General features: G+C 55.3%; 1 protein-coding gene across 5 annotated transcripts; it reads right to left on the bottom strand.

Annotated features, from left to right (window-relative positions):
• Positions 1 to 296: 296 nt before the first annotated feature.
• On the bottom strand, positions 297 to 14,074 carry GUCD1 (guanylyl cyclase domain containing 1). Of its 5 annotated transcripts, none has more exons than XM_082697745.1 (6): positions 13,834 to 14,074; positions 8,074 to 8,158; positions 7,084 to 7,249; positions 5,580 to 5,671; positions 3,492 to 3,733; positions 297 to 2,795 (listed from the first exon to the last, which is right to left on the bottom strand). In XM_082697745.1, exons 2-6 carry the CDS (start codon positions 8,082 to 8,084, stop codon positions 2,704 to 2,706), a joined length of 603 nt encoding a protein of 200 aa, XP_082553871.1. In that variant the 5' UTR covers positions 8,085 to 8,158; positions 13,834 to 14,074; the 3' UTR covers positions 297 to 2,703. The 5 variants fall into 5 exon arrangements, with proteins under 5 accessions (XP_082553871.1, XP_082553870.1, XP_082553867.1 ...); XM_082697744.1 differs by lacking the exon at positions 13,834 to 14,074 and adding an exon at positions 13,082 to 13,454; XM_082697741.1 differs by lacking the exon at positions 13,834 to 14,074 and adding an exon at positions 13,082 to 13,330 and having other exon boundaries at positions 297 to 2,798; positions 3,481 to 3,733.
• Between the last annotated feature and the right edge of the window lie 45 nt (positions 14,075 to 14,119).

Below are 14,119 nucleotides of genomic sequence, written 5' to 3'. Positions count from 1 at the left end.
CCCACTGCACCCTCACTCGATTCTGCACCCCCCTCCGGACCTCCTCCTGCCCAAGGCTGTGTGCCCTCCATGCCCTCTTCAAGCCATCCAGCTCATTTCTGTGGCCCTTCCAACTCTAGTACTGCCTACCTCAGCCCTGTGCAAGCATGAGGGAGGCAGAACTGAAAAGCAGTAAACAGGATTCTAGTCCCAGCTAAAACCTGGTCTGGCAGGTCAAGGACCTAGAGTGGCACATGCTTAAGCTGAGAATTTGGGAGGGAAACGAGAATTCACAAAGGTGGGCCGGAGTGCTGCCATGATTTTGCAGTGAGAATGTTTATTGAGAATGGCTCATTACAAACAAAATATATATATATATGTAGAAAATCTCTGCAATGCAAAAGATCCCTTTTGTCCCTGTGTGGCTGGAGTGAACAAAACCAACTGTCCAGTGTGGTTTCGCTGGGCCCCCAGCATGTGGACTGGGGTCACAGGAGCCACATGCTATGGGCACTGGTTCCTGAAATCTGGATTCTCCAGCCTTGTTTCCATGACGTGTGCGAGAACGCCTTCGCGTCCCACCCATGATCCTCCCGGGAAGATGGCACCATCTGAGGCACAGGTAGCTTTCTTATTAATCTTCCAGACAGGTGACCTCTAACTTGTGGCCTTCCCAGGGACTGAGCATTTTCCACATGTCTCGCGTGAAGGACTGAGGCGCTGTGACTGCTCTCTGGGCTGGCTGCTCCCGGCGAAGCCCCACCCATCATCTGAAGCTTTACTTCCTCATTGCTTTTTCCTTGATGCGTCTATTCTCACAATTTTAGCCAGATCCTTCCTGAATGAGGCCCAAACCCCACGGCTGCCACACATGGTCTTCCTGGGCATGCAACCAGAGCTCCCTGGGATCCTGGGCCACCGACATTAAGGCAAAAGAGAGAAGGCCAGTCTGAAGACACTGCTCGTCTCTGAAACCAGGGGGGCTAACCTGTTGGCTAAGCAGCTAACAGCACCACCCTTGGGGCCAAAGGCTGACTCTGGTGTTGAGGAGCAATACAGCTGAGTGGTCCGACAGCCCTTGTGAGCAGAGCCCACCGCCGTACCTCAGAGAAGCCATGGTGGGAAGGCATCAGCCAGCTGGGGGGAACAGATGATGAACAGGGTTTGCAGGCCAGAGGCATAGCACCTGCCATGACATCATGCCTTGGGCAACAGAGGACCAAGACACAGGGGGACAGGGGCAGTGCGGCTGCGGGGGCAGCCCTGCTCCTTTACCAGGAACAGCTCATGAGGGGTGGGTATTCTTGGCCCCTTTGGGAATGAGCCAGTTCCCTTAGTTTTCTGGTGCAGACCTGGATTCGAGACCCAACCCCACCATAGTCCTGGGCAAACTCTCCCCAGACTGATGGCCAGATTTTGTCTGTAAGCTGGGGGGCTCTGGCACTCAGCCCGCCAGCCGTTGAGTCCTTTTCTCTTTGAAAGACAAGTTGGGCTGGCTGATCTGCTCTGTGCAGAGAGGTGTCAGCGGTTCCAAAGTACCTGCAATCTTGCTATTATTGTCTTACTTGAGAGGGACTCTCACTCCCCACAAGTGAAAAACTTAAATCTCAAAAAAACCAAACCACCCCCTACCCCTACAAGAAAGAAAAAAAAAAGAAAGAAAGAAAAAGAAGGAAACAGCTCTAGTCTATGTTTCGTGCTGTGCTGTGTGACCCTGGGCAGGTACCACCCTTCTCTGTGAGGACAGAAGAGACCCAACATTCGGTGCAAAAGGTCCCAGCATGAATATCAGGATGGGTAGGAGGCCACAGACTGTCTCCCACCATTGCCTCAGGAGTACAGGCCCCAGCATACCCCAGCACCCAGGCCTATGAGGCTTGGGGCTCCCCACACCCAGAGAATGGGCACTGTCAGGCTTAGGCTAGTGTCAGGAGGGCTCACAGGTTGGGGGGAGTCCTTTGGGACCCAGGCAGCTGCACCTGGCTCTCTGGGTCAGGCGTTCTTGGAGTATGCTCTGCACTGACAGCTAGCAAGAGCCAGGGCCCCGTCTACGACCCAGATGGCCCTCCAATCTACAGTGCTGTAGTACCTGGAGGCTGAGGGGTGAGGGGTGAGGGGTCCTTTCAGCCTGAGGCCCAGCCCTCTCCAGAGCCCAGAAGCCCAGAGGCCTCGCCACCAGCCACAGGAATGCGGGTCCACTGGGAGGCGGGAGGGAGTGGCGGCATCCACCAAAGGGCACAGGGAGGTCCATAGTACTTCTGGTGGATAGGCGGGTTGGCTACATGGTCTCCAAATACATGGACACCATCCTGACAAGTGGCATCTTCAGGGCTCAAGCCCCAGGTCTGTGACGAGACGAACTCAGGTTCTCCCCTGCCCTGGGTCTGGTTTACAGGCAAGAAGGGCACCCACAGGGCTGGAAGTCCCCTGGGCACTGTTCAAGTCAGGTTTGGGATCCTGGGGGAAGCTCTACTCAGTTGCTCTGGAGATGCCTCCAGCAACCAGCAGGTGCACAGGGTAAGTGGCATGACGCCAGGCACGATGCTGGCAGACAAAGCATGCAAGCCTCAGGCTCCAAGAACTCTCTGGGGCTTTGTCACATGGGCCGAGGCTGCAGCTCCGCATCCAATCCCCAGCAGCTTGGGGCCTGGGCCAAGGCCTCCTGAGTTGGCCCGGCTAGGGAGGGGCAGGGTGTGAGGGCCTGGGCACACCAGCCTCCTGCTGTCAGCTGTCCAAGTAGACAAAGAGGATATCCTCATCTGTGCCATAACTGGTTCTGGCTTCCTCGAAGTTACTGATGCTGGTGCTGCACATTCCTGCTGGGGACAGGAAGGGCAGAGTAGGGTCAGAGGGTTGCGGGTGGGGGAGGTTATACCTGCCTCAGTGACACCCAGGGGAGCTGAGGGAGGTCTGACTGTGTCCCACCTGCTTGGCCACCCTTTGCCACTCATTTTCCACCCATAGGAAGCCTTCCTTGCCTATTTTAGCCTTCATGAACTCATTCTATGACCCTCCCTCAGTTTAGCAGATGAAGGAGGTGAGACCCAGAGGGGAACAAACAGCTTGAAGACACATGGGGTAAGTCTGCTGGAGTCAGGGCAGTGGGAGCCCTTGCTGCCCCTGGAGCTGGAGCTGGGACTGGGCAGACTTCCCTTTCTGATGAGTGTGCTTGCTGGCTGTCCTGGGAAGGTTGGAAGGAGGGAGATGGGGGGCGGGGGGAGGAAACCGCAGAGTAAGACTGAGGTGGGCCCTGGGCAGTGGTGCAGGGCTGGTGGTGTGGGAAGGACAGATGGCCTGAGCTGGTGTGGCAATGACCGGGGCATGGAGGTCGGCCCGGCCTCAGGTCTATGGTTGGTCTGTGCATGGCCAGAGGAGCAGCAGATTATAGAAGCCCAGGAGGAGCAGAGGCTTTGGGGGGAAGGCAGCGAGGGAGTGCGGAGGAGTCACAGGACAGGATGGTGAATGCAGCCTGCCACCCGCTTCCCCGCTGTCCCTGCCCACCCAGCACTCACGGTCGGCATAAGCTGGATTGTTGTAGAAGATGCAGCCGGTGGCCCGGTTGTAGCCACGCAGCACGATGAAGTGGCCCTGGTAGTCGGGGCTCCGGCAGCAGCAGCGGTGGCCACTGGGGGCGAAGCAGCAGTACTTGACCGGACTGGAGCAGAGGTCGCAGTGTAGTACCCCAGAGTTCACCAGCACAATGGCCACGTGGCCCTGTGCCAAGTGCTCCTGGATGTCCTGCACACTCACTGTGCTGTGGGCAGGAGAAGGGTCAGCCAGGGTTGCTGGGCCCTGTTCCCCACCTCTCAAGTGGACCCCTGCTTGGATCACAGAGCTTGGGGGCACGGCTCATCTTCCCCACTTCCTGAGCTCCTTGCAGGGAGGGAGACATCCTACTTTGTCCCTGTGGCCTGGGCTCAGCCCAGGATTAAGCATGGCACTAGTGCCGGGGTGTGGGGGCGGCGGGTAGGAGGACTCTGAGTGTGCCCAAGGACAAGCCGGCCCGGTCAGGTCCTTCCAAGGGTGGCAGGAAGAGGCCACTGAAGCAGCACATGGGACTTCACCTCCCAGCCTGGCTGGTGAATTCTTTTTTTTCCTGCTGAGCACCTTCCTTGGACAGTTACCCTAAATCACATGCAGTTTGCATTGGAAGTTGTGGGTCCAATTTAATCCCCCAAATCTGAGCCAAGTGTGGCTTCGTCAGTTTCAAAACCACGTTTCTTTGAAAGGACTGGTTTTCTTTTCTTTTTTTTTTTTTTTTTCTTGAAGTCTCCTAAGGCAAAAGGAATTGTCCAGGAAGGGGCAGGTCAGCTCCTGGGGGATCCCCAGTTTGGCAGAGCTGGCTGCTCCCTGAGGCAGACTCGTAGGCACTGCCCTATTCAATGCCCCACAGAAGGCAGTACCCTAAAAATCCTTCAAACTAAGAATCCAGAACGAGCAAGGGGCTGTCGGTGGGGAGGGTCCCCTAGGCTAGGGGCCTCTGTCCTCCATAGACTCCGCAGGAGTGGCAGCATGAGCACGACGTGGCTTGGCCCAACTCCAGCCCACAGCCGAGTCATGTGGCAGTTTGGTTCGGTTGCCTCAGCCCGGGGAAACATGCCATTTTTCCATTTGGCCTTTGAAATGAAATACCTGGCTGAGTTCCCAACGGTATGTAGCAGCACAGGATTTCAACTACAGGGAAAAAGCAGGGGCCTGGGCCAGAAGGAAAAGCACTGTGCTCCATGGAATTAACTGGGTGCAGAGTGTCAGGTTTGGATCACAGCATGGCCGAGCGGCCAGCGGTGATGTTGGGCAGCTCAAACTATTCTTCCCATCCTCAGTTTCTTCACTGGATGAACAGGGACAGCACCAGCTTCCCACTCAACTAGCCAGCAAGTGGCATGTGCCACTAAATGAACATTTGGTGGCTTCCCTCCCAGCATGTGCTCATGCAGTGGATAGATGCGTGGAGACTTCTGTTTTCCAAACTACCTATTGTGTGGTAACATTATGTTAACAATGAAAACAGAAGTCATTCAAGAACAGGGAGAGCTGAAAAGAGTCGTCTAGGGTAGCCCAGTAGGGATCTAAGCTGATGTGCCTGAGCCTGGAGAAGAAAGTCATCAGCATCTGGGAAAGTTACTCCCAGGTTCTGCCCAAATTCTGCTCTTACGTATAGGTAAGAGGGGAGACCCACATAAGGTCACGGCAGTCTGTGGGGAGATCTGAGGGCCAGGCCTCCCTAGAGAGCCTTCACAAAGGGCTGTCCTCTGTCACTCTCCATCACTTTGCCAGCATGTTCCTTACACTGTCCCCATTTCATTAAGGGTTCCTGTGTTCTGTCTCAAGCTACCATTCTGCAAGCAGCCTGAGGGCTGGCTAGAGTCTGTCTGGTTCACATGTCCCTCCAGGCCATGCTTGTGATCCATCCGAGGCTACAGTTTTATATACTGTGTAGGTCATGTAGTCCCACTTGTCCCCATTTTATGGATGGAAATAGTTAAGTCTCTGGAGGGCAAGTCCATGCCCTTGGCCACCTGGGTAGGATACCCCAGTTCTGCCTGACAGTAAGTACGTGGGTGAAGCAAGCACACAAGGAAGAATGAGGGGAGGCTCACCATTTTTCCACAAGCACCTTGCAGGCCTTGGCTTGTGCAAATAGCTGATTCACCCGGGTCTCCTCTGAGTCAAAGTGCTTCCTGTAGAAGGACTAAAGAGAGTAGGGCCGGTTGGAGGGGCCACCTGTCCTGGCTGCCCTCACCCCCATTTAGATGAAGTACAGGGCCCGTGATGGAATAAAAGATGGTGAAAGAGGGGAGAAGCCCAGTCTGCTAGGGGCACGTGATGGCACGTGAGGCATGCCTGAGCAGAATGCTGCGTGTGTCTTGAACTGGCAGGGTGACTGGCCAAGCACACAGGACCACACAGAGGCCTAAGGATGACACTCAGGAGATGGGCAGGCAGCCAAGCTCAGGTCAGCTCTTCCACTCCCCCAGCAAGGCTGGTCATCCTGGGTTGTGTTTCCTGTGGGCACCAGCAGGAGTCTGTGGTAAATGAGCAAAGGGGGGCGGCTGAGTCCACCCAGATGCTCCTCCATAGTTCGGCTTAGCAAGGTGAGGTCCAGGGAACATACTTGGTTTGGTATAGGGGACTACAGGGGGCTAGAGCCCCAGTCTGTGGGGGAGGCAGGAGAGACCCTGCTCTTGGGCTCTTTTCTCTGCCTTGCAGCTACAGTGATCAAGCCTTCCTCCCCTGGCCTGGAAGATTCAAAGGAAAGTTAGGTTGACTGGCCCCGGCCACCATGTGAGAACCCTCTTGCCAACAAGGCCAGCAGAGACCCTGCTCTGCCAACTTTTGGAACCTGGGCCAACATATGCCTCTACAGCAGGCAAGACTGGCTCTAACTACATCGTTGGCAGGGGTTGGGGCGGGGTGGGGTGGGGGAGTGGGTTGTGCACTGGTATCATGGTGAGGCTATCATTTTCTTTTTCAAAAAGAAAAAAAACAGGGAAGATGGCATGTCAGTTTTTCTTCCGGAATACCAATTAGACAGCTTGAAGCCATCTGTCCCTATGACAAGAAAGAACATGGGCAAGTGGTGGCAGGTTAAGGTCAGAGTGACATTCTCCGAAGCCCTGGGCGCTGAATGACAGGAGGGAAGGATGCAGAAAGGCAGCCTGAGATGCTTATCTACACCACCCAGTGCTCTCAAAGGCAGGCTGCAGGAATCTTACTGCTCAGATGCTTTGAGCAGGCCGGACCCCAAGGTCACCTAGTCTGGCTAGATCAAAAGTCCTGCCCATAGCGTGTCTGCTGCTGTTCCCTGGTCTCTGAGCACTTGTGTGTCCACTCAGGTGTCCGGGCCTTGACCATACCCCACTTTTATTTATTTATTTATTTGATAGACAGAGATCACAAGTAGGCAGAGAGGCAGGCAGAGAGAGGAAGGGAAGCAGGCTCCCCGCTGAGCAGAGAGCCCGATGTGGGGCTCGATCCCAGTTCCCTGGGATCATGACCTGAGCCGAAGGCAGAGACTTTAGCCCAATGAGCCACCCAGGCGCCCCGACCATACCCCCTTTTGATTACTGGACCTGGGTGAAGGCCTGGTGACTGGCTGCCTACCTGGTTCTTGTAGCCCTTGTCGACGCCCAGGGTCTGAGTGCAGAAGCGGTGCCGCACGCCAAAGTGGCGCATCAGATAGGCCAGGTCAATGGTCCAGATGCTCCTGGTGAGTCGTAGCTCCCGCAGGGCACTCTCAAACTCACCATCGTCCAGTGGACCCAGGTACCTGTGGGTGGACGGGCTGCTGAGGTTGGCTTGCTTACACAGGGAAGCTGGTTGTGGTCACCCTCCTCCAAGGGGCCAGATAGCCACTATCAAGAACTCCCACTCCCCAGAAAATTCCATCCTTCATCAGGAAATCCTGTATCATCTACTTCTTGGCCCTGACCTGACGCTGCCTGGGGTACCATGTTGGCCCTGGAGTCAAGGATTCTGCTTCTTGAATCTCCTGAAGGTCGTGTAACTTTGGGTAAGTTGCCAACCTCTCTGGTCTCACTAGCTTCATTTCTAGGATGAGATGCTTGGACCACATCAGTGGTTTTCTAAGAATTAGGCACAGAACCCTTTTGCTGAACACTATCTGGCCTGGATTTCCAGGATATAAGACAAGTAAGGGATAGGTTACTCTGGGGTTCCTGGCAGTTGCCTGAAGTCTCCTACAAGGAGATGGCTACAGCACTCTATGCTCTGATGATCAAGGTTCCTATGATATTCACACAGCCTTAGTTCAACAGTAGGCTCCCTAGTGACACAGTCTTGTGGGAGCCTGAGGTTGGACGGTCCCACGTCCCAGTGATGGGGTCACTCTGTGGACCAGGCCCAGGCACCTAGAACTTCTCTGGCTATCCCCAGAGCCACCACCTGGAAGGTCTTGTCCACCTTTTGCCTGCTCTTGTAGATGCAACCAAGTCTGGATGGAAGCTGGGCCTCCTGTAAGGCCCAACCAAGAAAAGCCATATGGATGATGAATCCCACCCAGGTCTCTCCCTGTTTCTCCTTCCAGCCAGAGCAGATGGTATGGATGGGGAGGACCTAGGCCTGCCCACTCACCGCAGCACCATCTTGGAGCAGGCCAGGCCGCAGTCCCAGTGGTAGAGCTGCTGGATGATGGGCACGGGCAGCTGCACAAAGTCTCCTATGAGGAAACACAGGGAGGTCACAGACCCTTGACATTGTGCCTATCACTGCCACCCCCCACTGAGGCCACTGTCACTGGCTCCTGCTCAGATCCTATAGGGGCTATTCAGGAGCCAGCAAACAGCCTTTCAGGTGCCCCAACCCATTCTCCTTACAATGGCAGTAATCTCTCCCAAACACAGTCAGAGTAGGTCAGCCCCACACAAAATCCTCCAGTGGGTTCGTTCATATATCTCTTAGGACAGTGCCTTCATGGTTGCTGCCCCAGCACCCTCTGCCTTCTTACCTCCCCTCGTCCTCACTGGGCCAACCTCTAGGCAGAACCTTTTCACCTGCTATGATCCCTTATCCCCCAGGGCCCTTGCACACCTCGTCCCTCTGCCTGAACTCTCCCAGGTGCCTGACCTAACTCCTGCCTTTGGCTGTCACTTCTCCATCATGCCTAGCCCCCACACTACATGCCCTCCCAGCCCTACAGGCCTCTCTCTGAGAACACTCTTTTTGGTGGAACCTCCAAGGAGGCTGGCACAGGGCAGACCCGTGGAGATGCTTAGCAGATATTCATGTCTGAATTCATGAGGTCCCTGGAGATTTGCCCAACTCCAAAGCCCCCCAGGGCCACCAAAGTGTGAAGTCCACAGTTAAAGGAAGGGAGACTGTCATGTAATCTGTGTATGTGCGATGTTAACCTAGGTGACCTCTTGGTCTGTTCTTTTTTTTAAAAATATTTTATTTATTTGACAGAGAGAGATCACAAGCAGGCAGTGAGGCAGGCAGAGAGAGAGGAGGAAGCAGGCTCCCCGCTGAGCAGAGAGCCCGATGCGGGGCTCAATCCCAGGACCCTGAGATCATGACCTGAGCCGAAGGCAGCTGCTTAACCCACTGAGCCACCCAGGCGCCCCTCTCTTGGTCTGTTCTTGCCAAACAGTGTGGAGGAACAGAAGGGGCCTGACTTCGGTGCTTTAGCCCCAGCTCTGTCATAGCCTGGCTGTGGGCTGAGCAACTGACCTCACACTAGACTGAGTCTGGCTATCTCTGAAGTGGGGGACTTTGGTCTGATTCAGTCATTCAATCAACAAATATTTCCCAAGAGCCTAGCACCTGGCATGTGAACTGAAGATGTGGTGGTGAGTGACAAACTGATTCCTGTCCTGGTGGTCAGGAAAAACAAGCAAGGGTAAAAGAAAAACAGAGGGCTAGGCTGGGAAAATGGGGGGTGGGGAAGGTGTGCCTTAGAGAGTGAGAGTCAGGGAACATAAGACAGAGGGGAACAGCATACGATGAAGTGCTAAAGCAGGGGCCAGCTGGAACGTGGCCTATTAGAACCTCCTACTCTGGAATCCCACAAATCTGGACAGTTTAGAGTCTGAAAAAATGGGAGAGACTCCCCTTCAGCAATCACCACTCACTGCTCATCATGACACTCACCCAGCATGTGAAAACCCATCCCACATTGTTTCTGCATCTCGGGGGTGGGAGGGGGTCTCTGGGGTCTCTCTCGAATCCACAGCTTTTGCTGTGCAGAGCTGCCCCAGAAGCCAACTTGCCATGCCAGGCCTGGTTTCCACTGCAGGCAGCAACCAGAAGGGCCCTGATGTCTGTCTTGGCCTTTCAACCTGCTGGCCTTGTCTGGGCAGGGCCTTGCCTGGAATGGAGTCCCAAGCTCCTACTCTCCTTTGTCTAAACCCTCCCCAGCCTTCAAGGCCTGGCTCAGATGCTACCACTTCCAGTGCCTGCTTTGCTCCCAGGCTGGCCACGCCCTTTCCCTCATCTGTGCTCTGCTAGGCTGGAGTGCACTCTCCGGTTCACAGGTAAGGTCCTTGCTTGGAGCTTGTTTGTATCTTGTGGAGCTGTCATACATTCCCAGCACGCAGGGACCTATAGCTGTTCCTTCACTGCCTTGTGCTGGCCTTCCTCCCTCTACTCCCCACCTCCAAGGGCATGCAACAGGGCCTGCAGATGGCAGGATGGCATGGGTGAGCACCGGCCATCTGCTAGCTGAGTCACTTGAGGAGAGGCACTTGGCCTCTCTGTGCCTGCTTCTTCCTCTATGAAATGGACCACCATAGATGGCAGCCTGCAGAGTGTTATGGGCACCCAGGGCAAGAGTGCATCGCATGTGCTGACGTGAACCCTGCCCTCCATCTAGAGGGCCCTGGTGCCCTGAGCCCAACTGGGCTGAGGCTTTGTTCTCTCCTTTCCCTGACCCCAGATGCCTCTAAAAGGAACCCAGGCTATCACTCAAGGCCTTCCCACAGTTGCCTCTTCCCAGGGTTGTGGATTCAGTTCGGAGGGCTCTGTCCAGCCTGACTTCTGCCTATCCTCTGTCCCAAATTCCACCCCCAGCTCCTCTCCCATCTGTACCCAGTAGCCAGAGGAATGCCAGTCCCAGTTTCCCACTGCTTTTAGAATAAAGTTGTCACTCCACACCATGATTTGCTGGGCCCTGCCCAATCCAGGCCCCACCAGCATCACCTTGGCCCTTACACTTCACTCACTCAGTTCCAGTTACTGTGGGAAAACCATCAGCCTTCATTCTACCCCTCTGTACATACAGCTGCCTCTGTCTGGAACTTTCTTCCCCTGCAGCTCTTGAGGCTGCCCCTTTTTGTCATTGCTCCCAGCTCAAATGTTTCTCCTCTGAGAGGCTTTTTTCTGATTATGCCTTTGGGGAGGAAGAGGGTCCCCCTTCTCAGCATCCTGGTTGTTACCTTTACAATACTTGGCAAAATGAATGAGAAAAATAAAACAGAGCTACTCTGTCTCCCCACAAGATTCTAAGCTTCCTGAGGACCGAGAATTTGCTAATCTTGTTCACTGTTACTGCCAATGCATAGTATCTGAAGCTTAGCAGTAACTCAACAAACATTTCTTTGAAGAAACGAGCCTATTTTTTTTTTAAGAAACAAAATTATTACACCCTCAATGTGTGCTATGGTTTGGGGACATTAAAGATGACTAAGTCCCAGGTCTTGTCCTCCAGATTCATATGCTAAAATAAATCCCCTCAATGGGCTTAGTGGAGAGAGAGCTCTATGCAAGGTACTATTTATTCTCTCATGATGAAATGCCTCCCTTATGAAGAATCCTTCTCTGTGGCCAAAAACTGTCTTTTTGTTTCTCTCTACACAGGCTGTTTACTCCCCAGCCTTTGCTCTTGCAAGATCCCTTAGTCTGGAATGTTGTCTCCCATTTCCCAACAGCCAAATGCTCTGGTCTCTTTCCGTCTGAGCCCTTCAATGAGTATTTCAGGGGATCATGTCTGCCTTCCCCACTGGACAGACAGAATATCTCAGTGGCAGGCAGGGACAGGGTTGTATGTGCCTTGCTGAAGCCCTTGGACCAGCGCAGGCACTCAGACATGCTTGATGCATGGAAGGTTTTTCCAAAAAGGCCTTATCCCGTGCGGTGCCCAGGCCTACTTGTCACAACAATGCCCTAACCCCTCCCCCAAGCTACCAAACTATAGCCCCTCTGTTCATGGCTCCCTCCTTACTCTGCAGCCAGGGCTCTGGCACCAGCTAGCTGGGTCATCTTGATGGCCAGGCTTTGACTTTGTCTGTGCCTTTCCCTATTCCCAGCTGTAAATGTGGCACAGGACAGCTGCTCCTGAGGGTCCTTGTGAACTCTGCTGCACCTCCTCTTCTTGCCCTGATCCTAGAATCCCTTGATCTTGAGGCCCTGTGAGGCTAAACACTTCCACATGGCCATCCCGTCTTGGCATGGGCAGGTCAGTTCACAGGGATCCAGAGATACTCCTGTGGAGGGCTGAAAAGGAGAGGCAAGGCCTTCCAAGCCCAGAACTACTGCCAGATGTTGATGCCTGGAGCCAAGTGACTGTCTCACCTATATGTAGGGTCTGCCTGTAAGGCCCTGGCCTGGCTTCATTTGGCAGCTGTTGCCAAAGAAGGCAGGCCCTGGATACCTAACTCCTTTTAACTTTATCTGCTCCTGTGCAAAAGGCGCTCCAGCAAGTAACAATGGTAACCTACTTTACAAAAGGGTCCTTATGAGGATTAATGAGGCACCCCATGTAAACAACTTAGCAGTGCAGTGTCTGCTCATGGAAAGCTCCCTATGAATGTGAGCTATTACTTCACTGGGACTCAGGAAAGGTCCGAGATCACAGAGTTAGATAATTGGAAGAGTAGGGATGTAAATCCCGTGATAGCATCAGACCCTATGATCTGCAATATTCACAAAAGAGACCACTCCCTGGGCGTGACACCAAGGTCCCTGATGTCTTGGGGTGGGGTCCCACCTGCTCTTGATCTCTCTGATGAGTTGGCACCTCACTTTAGAGTTTACTAGCACTTTCTCTTTCTCACCAACCCTAAGAGCTGGAATCATTGCTTTCCCCCTCCCCCACCTAGAGAAGCAAACTGAGGCCGAGGGCACTGAAGGTCAGTCTTGGTTTCTGCCCCAAAGGAACTCAGGCCACCTAGGGGCAGAAGGAACCCAAGGGTCAAGAACTACAGTAAGACAAAATGCTAAGTCTGAGAGGCCAGGGTAAGGGGCACATCCATTGCTCTATGCTCTCAGCCAGTTCCCTGTCCTTCTAGGCCTCAGTTCCCCCACAGTTCCCCGGAAGGAAGGTGGGATCTCCTAAGGCGCTCCAGCAGGACTTTACGCTTCTGGGGAAGGTGCCGCCCTTGCCCCGCAACCAGGACCCTCCCACCATCACTGACTTCGGAGCTGACTGGGGTCCCAGCCCTAGGACTATCAGTAAATCCCAAATGACCCGGGCTGAGGGTTGAGCAGCCAAGGCGGGAATGTATACCTGGCCAGGTATCGCTCAAAAATCGACAGTCCGGCCCGTGGCAGCGGTCGACCCAAGGTCGCGCGGCTGGACCCTGCCTGCACTAGGGCGGGGTCCCCCTCGTTCCCCGGGGTGAGGGCCGGGCCCTGGGGAGACACTGACCAGGCTCGAGCTGCGGCCCCGCTGCCTCCTCCGTCCTCATGACCCGGGCCACGCGGGGCGCCCATGGCCCCGGCCCGGCGCCGGCTGCAGCTTCGGCTTCGACTGGGGCGGGAGCCGGGCTGGTGCGTGTCAGATTCCTCCTCCGCTGCCACCGCCACCGCCACTGCCGCCGCCGCCACCAGCGCGGTAGGGAGAAGGGGAGGCGGCGGCAGGGCCGCCCCAAGCCCCGCCCCGCCCCTTCCAGGCTTCGGCTCGGGGCCCCGCCCCTTCCTTAAACCCACCCCGCGCTGGGTCTCGAAGAAGCCCCTCCCTTTCAATTCCCCAGACTTCCATTCCTAGAGGCCCCCAGCCTCCGGATCTAAGCGAGTCCTGGCCATTGGCAGTCTCGGCTTCTGGTAACCCCGCCCCTTCCCCCGCCCTCCCCTTCGCGCAGACGCGCAGGCCCTTTCGCGCCTCCGCTCCCCGGAAGCTCCGCCTCTTCGCCTGAGCGCGGCCCCGAAGCCCTGCCTTTCCACCAGCACTGGTTCCCCAGAGACTCTTCACCTTACCAAACTCCGTCTCTGCCTGGCGGTACTTCTCGGCCACCCTCAGGCCTAAGGCCAGGTCCTATCCGCACACCGCGGAGCTCCGGGAGACCTAACAGTACTCGGACTTCTTTGAAGGACGGCCGTAGGCCTGCTCCCGCTCTACTCTAAACCTCTTTCTCTATCCGGACGGTGAGATACCTCGCCTTAAGGAGGACAACCCCTTACCTGGTGGTGCCGGGTTCCAAAGGTTAAATTGTGAGGGTAGGTCCTGGCCCTCAGCCCCACTGCCTGCTGCCCCCGATCCGCGGGCCCAAGCCCCAGATCCCCGCCTTGCCGTCCAGCCTGTCCCTGGTGCTAGGTGCTTGGAAACGCGAGGCCCCCGCCCCCGCCTTGACGGCCTGAGGATCAGTGTTTCCGGCGGCACCTGGACCCTGTCACCAGCTCTCTCTTCCGGGGTCGGAACTATCGGAGCGGAGTCAACGTTTCCCAGCCGGAAGAATAAGAAGGCAGC

Source organism: Mustela nivalis (genome assembly GCF_964662115.1).
Source record: "Mustela nivalis genome assembly, chromosome: 14".
Classification (NCBI taxonomy): Eukaryota; Metazoa; Chordata; class Mammalia; order Carnivora; family Mustelidae; genus Mustela; species Mustela nivalis.
Note: the sequence above shows the minus strand (reverse complement) of the source record. Positions and strands in the feature narration are given on the sequence as shown.

Bases quoted from the DNA above. Each gene is read 5' to 3' on its own strand.
- GUCD1 (XM_082697741.1), bottom strand. From the start codon at position 13,121: ATGAGGACGGAGGAGGCAGCGGGGCCGCAGCTCGAGCCTG. The intron at 8,159-13,081 runs GTCAGTGTCTCC...GTTTCCTCATAG, and splicing joins GGGGCCGCAGCTCGAGCCTG to GAGACTTTGTGCAGCTGCCC. The intron at 7,250-8,073 runs GTGAGTGGGCAG...GTCCACCCACAG, and splicing joins TGCTCCAAGATGGTGCTGCG to GTACCTGGGTCCACTGGACG.